The sequence below is a fragment of the Propithecus coquereli genome, unplaced genomic scaffold (genome assembly GCF_000956105.1).
Source record: "Propithecus coquereli isolate 6110/MARCELLA unplaced genomic scaffold, Pcoq_1.0 Scaffold314, whole genome shotgun sequence".
NCBI classification, from domain to species: Eukaryota; Metazoa; Chordata; class Mammalia; order Primates; family Indriidae; genus Propithecus; species Propithecus coquereli.
Window position 1 is genome coordinate 3,191,736 of NW_012148775.1, and position 13,107 is coordinate 3,204,842.

Here is a 13,107-nt window from a genome sequence, read left to right on the forward strand (position 1 = left end):
CCTCCCTGCAGTTTTAAGCGAGAATCTGTTCGCATTTCTTCTCTGGCAAAGCACTAGAAGCTAGGGCACCTTTGTTTATTAAAGTTTGCTTTAAAACAGAGATAAAGAGGGACCTTTGACATTTAATTGCACAGTACTCAGAAAGCCCGGCCACGTTTTGAATCAGTCGGGTTCCTAAAAGTATTTATCAACTGCATGAGCCAAGATTTCAGAAAGGGAAAAAAAAAAAAAATGTCATATGAAAGAAAAAGAAAATAGCAATGGCATATGTTAAATATATGAAGGCTTCAAAACAGGCTGGCTCACAACCTCTCACCATTTGTTGTATACATATATATATAGCATGTAATTTACTGAAATAGCAGGGAACATTTGTTTTATATAATTTTGCTATTTAAGGAGGAGAAGAGCTTGAGGAAATAGCTGTCAACTTAAAGAGCTTGTTTGTACCATCATATAATTTACCTCAGTGCCTTAAATTAGGGCCTGTGACTTGACGAGGGTATTTTAAGGAAGTTTTGTCTCTTTTCATCTGAGCTTCTGGACTTTTAGCCCTTGAGTTCCTGAATCTATCAGACCGAAAAGGAAGCTCACGTGGAACTGTGATTATCTCCCAGTGGTATTCGGGAGCCCTGCGCAAAGCCAGGTGGTCTGTCCACAGGAAAGAAGAGAGCACCCCTCTCGCAAACAGACTGACCGGGCTGTGAATCCCCACCCACGCTATTCAGCAGCTGTGTGGCTCTTCTGGGTAGGTGACTGCACCTCTCTGAGTCTCAGTGTCCTCTCTTATAAAATGGAGCCGGTAATTCCTACTTTGGCAGGGTTACCATGGAGATTAAAGGAGTCAACCTGCAGAGGGCATCTGGGAGAGTCAAGCACAATCATTCAGTATTTCAATAAGCGTTTTTTTGTTTTTTTTGTTTTTTTTGTTTTGAGACATGGTCTGGCTCTGTCGCCTGGGTAGAGTGCGGTGGCACAATCATAGCTCACTGCAACCTCAAACTCTACTCAAGAGATCCTCCTGCCTCAGCCTCCTGAGTAGCTGGGACTACAGGTGCACGCCACTATGTCTGGCTAACTTTTAAATATTTTTGTAGAGATGGGGGTCTCGCTCTTGCTCAGGCTGGTCTCAAACTCCTGGCCTCAAGCAATCCTCCCGCTTCAGCCTCCCAAAGTGCTGGAATTCCAGGCATGAGCGTTTATGGAAGGCTGACTGTGTCTCAATGCTGGGTCACGATGAGGGGTGAAATTGACATGGTCCCCGCCCTCATGAAGCAGATGCTGTAGTCTGGGGAGATTGTTCATATTCAAGTAAACAAGTACATCATTGCACATTTGCAGATGAAATGTACCTTGAGAAGGAAGCAAACATAAGGAAGCAGTAGAGAGGGGAGTGGTCAGAGAAGACCTCCCCCGGAAGGCTGAGGTCAAGGGAACAAGGACAGTCACACGCACATGCGGATCGGGGGAGGGTCGAGAGACCCGCTAAGGCCAGGAGGCAGGACCAAGGGGTGGAGGTCGGAGACAGGCTGGATCGTGCCAAGCTCCAGAGACCAGAGTGAGGGCCTTGAGTGTCATCCTGAGACCGCCGGGATGCCATGGAAGGGTTTCAAGTGGCAGCGAGAGGGTGGAAGATGATCAGAGTTGAGTTTCGAGAAGGTCACCCAGGAACATTCCCCTGCAAGAGGAGCAATCCATGGTGCAAAGTATTTCAAAACATAGGTTTATTATTATTTAGGTAGGGCAAGGCCAAGAGCTCAGCAGACCACTGTATCTCTGAAGAGATACACTCTGCTGTACTGACGGATCCAAGAAGAGCAAGCCACACCTGGGGGCCACCCGGGGAAGTCAGGAGGCAGAGGGAGGGGGCAAATTGTGGTTTTCAAGAGAGAAGGGAGAGAAATGAGAGCAAGAACCTTTATTGTGGTTTCTGTGGGAAGAAACAGGCGAGTCGGCGTGAGCAGGGCTAGGGTTGGCTGGTTTGAATCATTTCATCAGACTCCAGGCAGAGGGGCCGTCCCTCGTTGTCTAGTGCCTGGTTCTGGGGTGATTAGGGCAGGTGACTGTGGCCCTGAGTCTGAGAGCACCGGGAGAGCCTGTTAAAGCAGGCCACTGGGGACGTGAGCCTCTGCGTTGGTTGGTTTGTACATGAAAGGAACACTGGCCGGCGAGCTGTTGGCTATCTCTGGGAATTAATTAATTCTGGGCGGGATCAACAAGGCCCCAGGATGTCAAAACACCAGAATACAGAAAATCAGAGGCATGATTAATACAGAAAGATGGCTAGAGAGGAGGCTGCGCGACCAGTGGGCGAGAGGTGATGGTGGGTTGGGTTAGGGGGTTGCAGCAAGGAGAGAGCTGAGGCTTTTGTTAAATATCAGTCTCTCTCCCCACCGCCCCCATGCTTCCAACTAGTACAGGAAGACTTCTTCCTAGGGAGACACATCTGCAAGGCTAACCAGCAAAGGGCCGGTTGTAACAAGGGTCCACCTTGTTTGGGGAAGTCAGTCAAGGACACTGACAGCTGGCAGCTCCTCGGCTGTGTCCCAGATGGCTGGGCCCTGCAGCACCGGGCTTCTCTGGGGCCTGACAACCTACCAACAAATGGGGTTAGACGCTGTGCACTCGGAGCAGCAGAAACTGCCAAGGTCACTACCACCTGGACTTGCTTTGTCTCCTTGGAGACAAGACCTGGGGAGCTCCCCAATCTGTATAACGGGGGAAGACTCCGCCCAGGGGGGATGGGTTTACGTCTTCTAATAGTTGAGGTTCTGGCCTATGAAAGAAGGTGCTTGTTCAACTTGGACCTTGAGAACAGAGCTTGAACTTCTGAGTATCAGGAAGAAGGAAGCAGATGTCAGCTCACTATAAAGAGAAGCCTTCTCAAGCAGAGAAGGCTGGAGGTGAAAAAGGCTGTTTTAGGGGCACATGGGCTCCCCTTCACGAGAGGCATTGCGGGAGAGGCAGGTGTCCATGTGATTGGTTTAGGAGTATGATATTTAATATCTGTGCATCACTGCTGCGGGCCAGGTCCAAGCCCGAGTGTTATAAACTGTCTTATATAACGCCTCCGGCAATCCCAAGAGAGATGTGTTATTAATATCTCCAGCTCACAGCCAAGTAAACTCAAGCTGAGAGACGCTACACTGAGGGGTCCCCATCCCCTAGACAGCGTATGGTGCACTAGGACCCTGGCCCAAACTGTTCCAAAACCCATGATCTTAACCTAGCAGCCAATGTTTCTGTAACTGAGGCCAAGAACACTCCTAGGGCACTGATTAAAATGCTGATTCCTGAGCCACACTCCAGACCGAATGCTTTTGCACCTCTGCAGAGCCGGGGCCCAGGAATCTGAATTTTAATAAGATATTAATAGTGGCCACAGTAGTTTGAAAGTCACCGCTTGATACCCTCCTGCCCTGCCTTGGGGAAATAGGGTGTGAGGGGTTGGATGTGATGATCTTTGATGTTCTTTCCATTCTTGAATGTCTAGAAGTCTATAATTAAATGGAAATTTTAGTCTTTTGTAGATTTTATTTATTTGCATTTTCCTGCCACCCTCATCGACCTGAATAGCAATGAGCTTGTTCCCTGTATAGTGGGGCCACTAGCTTATATTCTGGACAAAAGGTAATAAGAGAACATAAATAATAGTTAACATTCATGAAGCCCTACTCGGTGCTGGTAGCTCTGTTAAGCACCTTATGAGCACCATCTCAAGGAACCCTTCTGCTCTGTGCCATTTTATTCCCACTTTACAGATGATGGAACTGAAGCTTAAAGAAGGAAAGTAACTTGCCCAAGGTTACCTATCGAGGTAGCAGGAAAGTTAGGATCTGAACCCCGGTCAGCTTGAGGAGGGAGCCACCCACTTAATCGTTCTCTGACATGGCTGCGGTGGAGGGGGATGGGCAACTCTACCTATCGGAGGAACAAAAGGCCCAGGCTACCACTTTCCAGGGAGTTTGTCTTTGTGACTTATTTTTTCACTCATTCACTCGACCTCCATGCAGTGAGGACCTTCTCTGTGTCGAACTGAATTCTTGCCTTCATGGAACCTGGAGGCTTTTTACCAAAGGTGCATTGAAGATTGTGGAAGGTGCATACATTGCTAAGCGAATGTGTCCCGGGGGTCCAACACGACTAAAGTTAGGGAAGTGGGGTTTAAAGAGAGATCCCAGGATGCTCTAGAAATAGAGTCACCAAATAATTTATAGTCTAAAGTAGAACTTTTTAGAGCAGTGGTTCCCAACCCTGGGTGATTTAGCCCCAACAGTTACATCCGCAATGTCTAGAGACAGGTTTTTGTTTTGTTTTGTTTGAGACAGAGTCTTACTCTGTTGCCTGGGCCAGAGTGCCGTGGCATCAGCCTAGCTCACAGCAACCTCAAACTCCTGGGCTCGAGCGATCCTCTTGCCTCAGCCTCCCAAGTAGCTGGGACTACAGGTGTGCGCCACCACGTCTGGCTAATTTTTTCTATTCTTTGTAGAGATGGGGTCTCGTTCTTGCTCAGGCTGGTGGCAAACTCCTGGCCTCAAGCGATCCTCCCATGTTGGCCTCCCAGCTAGGATTACAGGCATGAGCCACCGTGCCTGGCCAGAGACAGTTCTGATAGTCACAACTGGTTGTGACGTCTGGTGGACAGAGGAGGCCAGGGATGCTGCTTAAACACCCTGATGCATAGGACGCCCCCTACGACAAAGTATTATTTGGTCTAAAATGTGAATAGTGTCAAAGTTGAGAAAGCCTGTGCTAAGAGTGAATGAGATGCTATTAATATTCACACCAAGACCACCACGATAAGGATTGTGCCACACACACCCATCCAGAGAGCTGAGAATTACAGTCTGTTAGAACCAAAAATGCCCTTAAAGGTGACCCAGGCACCCCTTGTGTCTCAAGGAAGTCAAATGAATTGCCCAAGATCACACAATGATTTGCATGCAAATCTGCATAATTCTTTTAGACAGCCCAGGGAAGAGTTAGACTGGGGCTGCCAAGCCATTGTCTAGGCCAGCTGGCCCCGAAACCATCCTCCTGAAGACCCAAGGCCACACAAACAAAAGTGTCCTTACAAGGACACTTTCTTTCTTTGGCCTCCAGACTGGTCCCCTTAACTCATTGAAACATCCGTCAGAGGCGAGACTGGCTGGTATAAAACGTAAATGTGTTTACAGGCTCAGCCTGTAATCCCAGCACTTTGGGAGGCCGAGGCAGTGGGAGAATCACTTGAGGCCAGGAGTTAGAGACCTTATCTCAACAAAAAATACAAAACTTGGCCAGGCGTGGTGGTGCACCTGTGGTCCCAGCTACTTGGGAAGCTAAAGCAAGAGGATTGCTTGAGCCCAAGAGTTTGAGGTTGCAGTGAGCTACGATCCCACCACTGCACTCTTGCAGAGGCAACAAAGAAAAAACAAAAAAACAAAGAAACAAAAAGAAATGAAGGGGTGTGTGCAGCTTTGAGCTTGAGGTTTTAAAGCCTTCAGTGGGTTATCTTTGAGGATCCCCAGGCTATTACAATAACTCCCTACTTTTTGCCTGAGGTGGGTGACAATGAAACACTATGTCTCCTCCTTGGCCAAGGACCCTCCGTCTCCTTTTCCCACATGGAGTGTGGGGGATGAGAGCCATCAGGATGTCTCACGAGGACCTTTCCCAATTAGCCCTGTCCTTTGTCTCTGCAGAGGTCTCAGTTCGAGGAGCCAGAACCTACTTCTCGTTCCTCTAGAACTCAAACACTAATCCTTACCAGGCTTGACGTGGGCCCAAAGAGTTTACCTGGGACAATGTCAAGAACAAAAGTCGTATAATCATTTCAGCACTATTCACAATGGCCATAACGTGGAATCAATCTAAGTGTCCATCAACAGATGAATGCATAAAGAAGGCGTGGTATGGAGTGGTACACAACGGAACACCACTCAGCCCAAAAACAGAAGGAAATCGTCTCATCTGCTACCACGTGGATGAACCTGGAGGACATCATGTTAAGTGAAATAAGCCAGGCAGAGGAAGACAAATGCCACATGATCTCACTCATATGTGGAATCTTAAAAAGTCAAACTCATGGAAGCAGAGAACAGAATGGTGGTTACCAGGGGCTTGGCAAGGGCTGGGGGAAACGGGGAGACATTGGTCAAAAAGCACAAAATTTCAGCTCAACAATCCAAGGGATCTATTGCACGATGTGGTGACTGCAGTTAATAACAATGAACAGCATCGTATCCTTGCAAATTGCAAAGAAAGTAGATTTTAAGCACTTTCAGCACACACAAAAATAAGTATGCGAGATAATGCGTATGTTAATTAGCTTGATAGAGCCATTTCACAATATGCACATATTTCAAAACAATATACCGTATATCATAGATAGATACAATTTTTATTCATCAATTTTAAAACATTTTTGTTAATTGTTTTAAGGCCGGGCAGTAATCCTAGCACTTTGGGAGGCCAAGGTGGTAGGAAGGCTGGAGGCCAAGAGTTCAAGACCAGCCTGAGCAAGAGCGAGACTCCATCTCTACAAAACATAGAAAAATTAGCCAGGTGTGGTGGCATACACCTGTAGTCCCAGGGAACATCAGATCCTACCCTTGTGAAGATTTCACTCTCATGAGAGAAGACAGACGTGAAATAATAGATAAGTAAATTATAGGGTGTATTAGAAGGTGATACATGCTATGGAAAAAAGACAAAGGAGATTGTGGTACTGGAGGGTTGGAAGAAGGCTGTAGGTTTTTTTCAATGGTGGTAAAATATGCATAACATCAAATTCACCACCTTAACCATTTTCAAGTGTGCGGTTTGGTGTCACGAAGTACATTCACGTTGTCGTGCGACCATCACCATGATCCATCTGCAGAACTCTACTCATTTCTTGCAAAACTTAAATTCTGTACCCGTTCAACACTACTCCCCATTTTCTCTCCCCCCCAGCCCCTGGCAACCACCATTTTACTTTCTGCCTCTATGAATTTGACTACTCTAGGTAGTATTAATATTCTCCTTTTTGTGACTGGCTTGTTTTACTTAGCATAATGTCCTCAAGGTGCATCCATGGTATAACAGGTGTCAGAATTTCCTTCCTTTTGAAGGCTGAATAATAGTCCATTGTATGGATATGCCGCGTTTTGCTTATCTCTTCATCTGCCCGTGACAGGGGTTGTTGCCATGTTTCGGCTATTGTGAATAATGACACTATAAACATGGGCATGGGGACATCTCTTCAGCACCTTGCTTTCAATTTTTTGGGGTGTATAACCAGAAGTGGAATTGCTAAATCATAAGGAAATTTTATTTTTATTTATTTATTTTTATTTTTTAGAGACAGGGTATCGCTTTGTCACCCAGACTGGAGTACTGTGGCCTGATCACACCTCACTACAGCCTCAAACTCCTGGGCTCAAGGAATCCTCCTGCCTCAGTCTCCCAAGTAGCTGGGACTACAGGTATACACCACCGCACCTGGCTAATGTTTTAATTTTTTGAAGAGATGGAGTCTCTCTATGTTGCCCAGGCTGGTCTCGAACTCCTGGCTTCAAGCAATCTTCCCACCTCGGCCTCCCTCCCAAAGTGCTGGATTATAGGCGTGAGCCACCACGCTGGGCCAATTTTATTTTTATTTTTATGAGGAACTGCATAATGTTTTTCATAGTGGCTACACCATTTTATATTCCACCAACAGTGTAGGAAAGTTCTAATTTCTCCACATCCTCGTCAACACTTGTTATTTTGGTTTGGGGGGATTTTTTTCAATGGTAGCCATCCTAATCGATGTGAGAGAGGGCTGCAATTTTAAAGAGAGCGACCAGGTAGACTTTGGGAAGGATGTGGCATTTGAGACTTGATGAAGATAAAGCAGATATCTTGGAGAAAAGCTTTCTAGGCAGAAGGAGCAGTGGATCCTGAGGCAGGAGCCTGCCTGCTATGTTTGAGGAACAGCAGGGAGACCAGAGTGGCTGCAGCAGCATGAATGGGTGGGAGAATGGAAGAGATGAGGTCACATAGGAGCCATCGGAAGGTCTTGAGCAGAGGAAGGACATGATCTGACTTTTAAAGAATCCCTCTGGCTGCTGGGTTGAGCATGGGCTGTGGGGCGACAAGGGCAGGAAGGGGGAGACCAGCACAGAGACCACTACAACCAACCCTGATGTGAGAGGATGGAGACTTGAGCCAGGGCATTGCGGTAGAAGTGGAGAAAAGTGGCTGGAGGCTGGATGTAGCTTAAAGGCAGGGCCAATAAGATTTCCTGACGGATCAAAAGTGAAATGCAAGAGGAAGAGGAGTCTAAGTTGACTCCAGAGTTTCTGGCCCAAATAGGATGAATGGAGTTGCCATCAATTGAGATGGGCGAGGTTGAGAGAGGTGCAGGTGGAGGAAAGATGAAGAGTTCAAGTTCAGACACATGCTTTCACATCAAAACCAGACATTCTGCTAGTGTTCTGCAAAGGAAGCCATAGTGGCTTCCAGGTGCTTCACTACCTGAACAAGTTGGAGGATAAGGGACACAAATCCAGAGTCGAGGAAGACACCAGCACCATTAACTGAGCCCTTACTCAGAGCCAGGCACTGTGCTGAGAGCTGCCCAGTGATTATCTCCCTGATGCTTATGACAGCCCTGCCGTGCAGATAGTATCACTGCCCCGACCTTGCAGATGAGCACCCAGCCTTGGGGAGATGAAGCCACTGGCTTGAGGCCACCAGATAGTAAGTGGTAGAGCCAGAGTTTGAACTCAGTCAGGTCTGCCTGACTCAGATCCCACATTCTTACCTCTGCTATTGATTAAGCCCAGCAGAAGTCAGGGGAAGATTCATCAAAGGAATGGACTTAACCTCAATCTTAAAAGACAGGGTTTCTTAAAAAGGAGATAGAGAGTGTATTCAACAAATGCAGGGTGGAGTCCCAACCCTTTGACACATACTATGAGGCCCTGTATGGCCCGGTCCCTGCTGTCCTCTGCAGTTTTCCCTTGAGCTACTTGTTCATGATGCTCCACTGGCTAATTTTGAGACATACCAAGCTTTTTTCCTATTCAGGGCTTTTACTTATACAATTCCCTCTCCCTGGAGTGCTCCTCATCCTGTCTTTTTTTCTTGGATGACTCCTACACACCTCCATGGGCTCAGCTCAAATGGTGCCTCCTTGGGGAAGCCATCCCTGATCCACCCCCTCACCCATCTAGAACTAGACCCCTCACACTGCACTGGTTCTTGATGGCACTTAAGATAATTCTCGTAATTATTTCTGCAATGATGTGTTCAATACCCACCTCTCCCATCAGATCAGTGCCATCCAACAGAATTTTCTGCAATTATGGAAATGTTCGAGACCTATGCTGTCCAATATGGTAGCCACTAGCCACACGTAGCTTATTTAGCATTTGAAATGTGGTTAATGTGACTGAAGGACAGAGTTTTAGAATTTTACATATTTTATATTGTAAATTATACTGTATAAATTATTTCATACCCAAATTACACAATTGAAAATAATTTAACTTTAAATTTAAATAGCCACATGGAGCTAGTGGCTACCATATTGGATGTTACAGCTCTAGATTGTGAGTTCCTTAAGGTCAATAACCATTCTACCTTACTCAGTTGTCAAATTCTTTGTACCTAGGATGGTGTTAAAATAAATTAGTGAATGAATGAATGAATGAAGCAATGAATCAATGGAGTCTGTAAACTTGCTTTCAAGAAATCATCCTAAGGACGTTGGTACTTGGAGACAGGAATCTGCCAGCCTCCTCATTTGCCCGAAAATTAACAAACTCCTCTTTCCTTCTCCTCAACAAAAAAAAGATAAAGAAATCATCCTAGAAAGGAGATCCCTAGAAAAGTCTAACTTGCACAAGGTCTCACAATAAGGCAGAACTAGGATGCAAAATCCTAGACCCCTGAATCTCCTGTACACGTGCTGTCCCTAAGTAAACAGCAGGTGAAAAACAAGGGTTGTTTGTGGTCTCAAGCAAACCATCCCAGAGCTGTGCAAAGGTGCCACCAAGTGCAAGGAAGGGCTGTTTTCTTAGACACCTTCACCCTTTTAGCCCCTTGTAAACTACTTAGTGGCTTATAATCTACTAACACTTGGTCTCCCACAGGACTGAGCCTACTCCTAAGTCCACTCTTGCCAACCCTCTACAAGGCACTCTGAATTTTTTTTAACCATAATTTTCTCAGGAAATCTGCTGCCTGCAATCTGTGCATAATATACGCAGGGTGTGGTTTAAAAACATCCAAGTCGTGATTTGTAACCCACTCAGATTCATGTGGCCATTCCTTTTAGCTTACTCTTTTTTAGAAATTGAGGTCAACACATTTCAAGGCTAATTTTAAATCCATTCAAATGTAGTTTGGGGGGGCCACAGATTATAATTTTGGGGAGTCCAGCATCATGAACCTACGTATTTTATTTTTATAAATGATTTTTTCAGATGTAGTTATAATAATAATAACTAATATGCATTGAGTGCTTTGTGCCTGCCAAGAATTTAGCACACATTATCTCATTTGATCTTCACAATAACCCTATAAATCAACTTTATCATCCTCATTTTATAGTTAGAGAAACTAAGTCTCAGAAAGGTTAAGTCACTTACATAAAGTCACACAGCAAGGAGGTGGCAGAGTCAGGATTTGAACCCAAGTCTGTCTGATTCAAGAGCCAATGTACCTAACCAGTACACAATTTGGCCTCTCTAATAGATAATATATGTATTTACGTCTATAAAACATCAGAAAGAATAATCAATAAACTTAACTCTGGGGAATAAGACTGGGATTTGAAAGGAAGGAGGCTAACTTTTTATTCTTGTGCTTTTCTTTGGAATTTATTTATCTTTATTTATTGGTACATTACATTCATATAAAAAACTGAATTAATTTTTAAATTTAAATAAGTAAAAACCTCTTCCTATTTTTATCTTTTTTAAATTAAGGAAGGAATTGTCATGATAATGTCTGGTCTACATATTAGCAGATTAAATGTAAATGAATCTTTTGCAAAGTTGACATGCTCTGACATTATCGGAAAATTTATCCCAGAAAAACTGCAGTTCCAATAGGTAGTCTTATTCTGAGTAACAGATTTCATATTTCTGGTTTTGAATTATTTGTAATTTGGGGCTAATAGTTTGATTTTTTTATCATCTTTATTTTCAATGACAGTGATATGTTTTCCTCGAGAAATTTGCAATCAGACATTTACATTTTATGTACTAATACATCAACCTCCAGATGTTACAACTCTGCATCCTTTAGCATTTGTGAAATAATGCTGTATTACATAATAAGATATGCTATTTGAGGATCAATTAGTGAAAGCTTAAAAGCAAATTTTAAATTAATTAAAATTTAAAAATAAAAATTAATTTTACGCTAATTGAGAAATAACTATTACAATCCCCTTCAGTACTCAGAGCCTCAGAGAACTGTATCAGTCACACTAAAAGTCACTTGGGAGAATTCCTCAGTAGCTTAGAGGGGAAAAAAAACACCATTTTTTAAGTCAAGAAAATACATACATACTAACAATAATTAATCCTTTAAAGTGAACCTACTTTTACCATCCAAATGGCTAGTGATTCTAAAAATAAATAAAATAACAACCAGAAATGTTCTTTTTAATGCTCCCTCTCATACACTTGGAATTTGCTTAACAAATCACCAACTACTTGTGGTAGGAAAAAATCTGTAAGCCCCCCTACAAGGCCCCTGTCCTTTCCATCGCTTGGTTATATTCCCCTAAGATTCTCAGAGCAAATAGGATATCTCTTAAAAAATTCCCCATCCTCAAAGGAGTGTATTTCTGATGTTCCGACGGTGAGTCTCACTCCAGCTAGCTGTTACAAAAACCTTTCATTCAGAAGCAGGCAAGAGGTTTCAGCCACCGTGCACAGCCCTCTCATTCACACACTTCATAAACAACAGGACTTTGCCCAAGCCTGTCCTCTAGGAAGGAATCCCAGCTTTTTAGAAACCAGTTTGCAACATCGGTATCATTCCCTTCCAAAAGACCTTGCAGAAGAATTAGGGATTTCACAGCACAGAAGAAGGGCTGGAAAGGACCGGTGTCATTGCATCCACATATCAAAACAGCAGCTAATGCTTTCTTAAAGCATAGACCTCAAAATCCCCTTAGGATTGAGAGCAATTAAAAGGGAAAGCATGACCCCCGGGGCTCCCCATAAGGTCCTGACAGATCTGAAAAAAAAAATTAAACTGAGTCGGAGACACACAGGCTGGGCTAATGGGGAAGGAAAATGGCTTGTTTCCTCCAGGCCTAATTTCTTCTTCTGAAACAGTTGCCATTAAATTCAAGAAGCCACGCAGAGATGCCCCCCACCCGCCTCCCCTTGCAGGTTTCCGTTTTTTAAAAGAAAGCCTGCTCGCCTCTCTCTCGCCCCCATGACACTCACGGCAGCTGCCTGAGCTGGAATAAGTCCTCCTCCATGTCCGCGCTGCGCCAGGACGAGCCCTTTTCATGGCCCTTACATGGTAGCGGCGCAAAGCGAGCCCTCGGCGGTTTCAGCACCGGGATGCTGGACAGCTCCCGCGCCACTTCCTCCCTCGGGCAGCAGCTGTTCGGGGGAGGAAGCCGCTGGGGACCAGCCCACGAGACAAAGCCGCCGCCACCAGGAGACCGCGGCGAGAGTGGGCGGAGAGGAGGAGGCGGAGGGCAGAGCAAGCTGCGCGGGGAGAGGGGGCGGGGAGGGCCCTTCTGCTTAGAGGAGTTTACAGGCTCTGCGTGGCTGGCGGTGCTTTACCGGGATGCTTATAGGGCACGCCAGCCTGTGAAATGGCTGTCGGGGTACCAATGAGCATCCTTGGGTTGACGACGCCTCTCCAAATGTTTACTTGTAGGGATTCATGAATGATATCAGCATAAATATCCTTGAACCCCAGGCTGCTATGACAAATACAGGTATGCATTTTTTTAAATGTATTCATGCATTTAAGTACTGTTTACGAAGCACCTACTGTGTGTGCCAGCCACTGTAATAGGCACTGAGGGGGTGTGGCAGGACAAATTTGACATGTCATTGTCCTAGAGCTGAAGGTCTAGTGAAATGAATCAAGAAAAAAAATGCAAGTTAAGTATGAGAA

General features: G+C 45.1%; 1 protein-coding gene across 1 annotated transcript in view; it reads right to left on the minus strand.

The window, feature by feature from the left end:
- The window catches only part of SVOP (SV2 related protein homolog (rat)), a 63,327-nt gene extending 50,498 nt beyond the window's left edge, over positions 1–12,829 (minus strand). The window contains exon 1 of the mRNA XM_012650222.1: positions 12,420–12,829. Within this exon, the coding sequence (XP_012505676.1) occupies positions 12,420–12,454 (35 nt within the window). The 5' untranslated portion in view covers positions 12,455–12,829. The remainder of the gene's footprint in view (positions 1–12,419) is intronic.
- Positions 12,830–13,107: the final 278 nt, after the last annotated feature.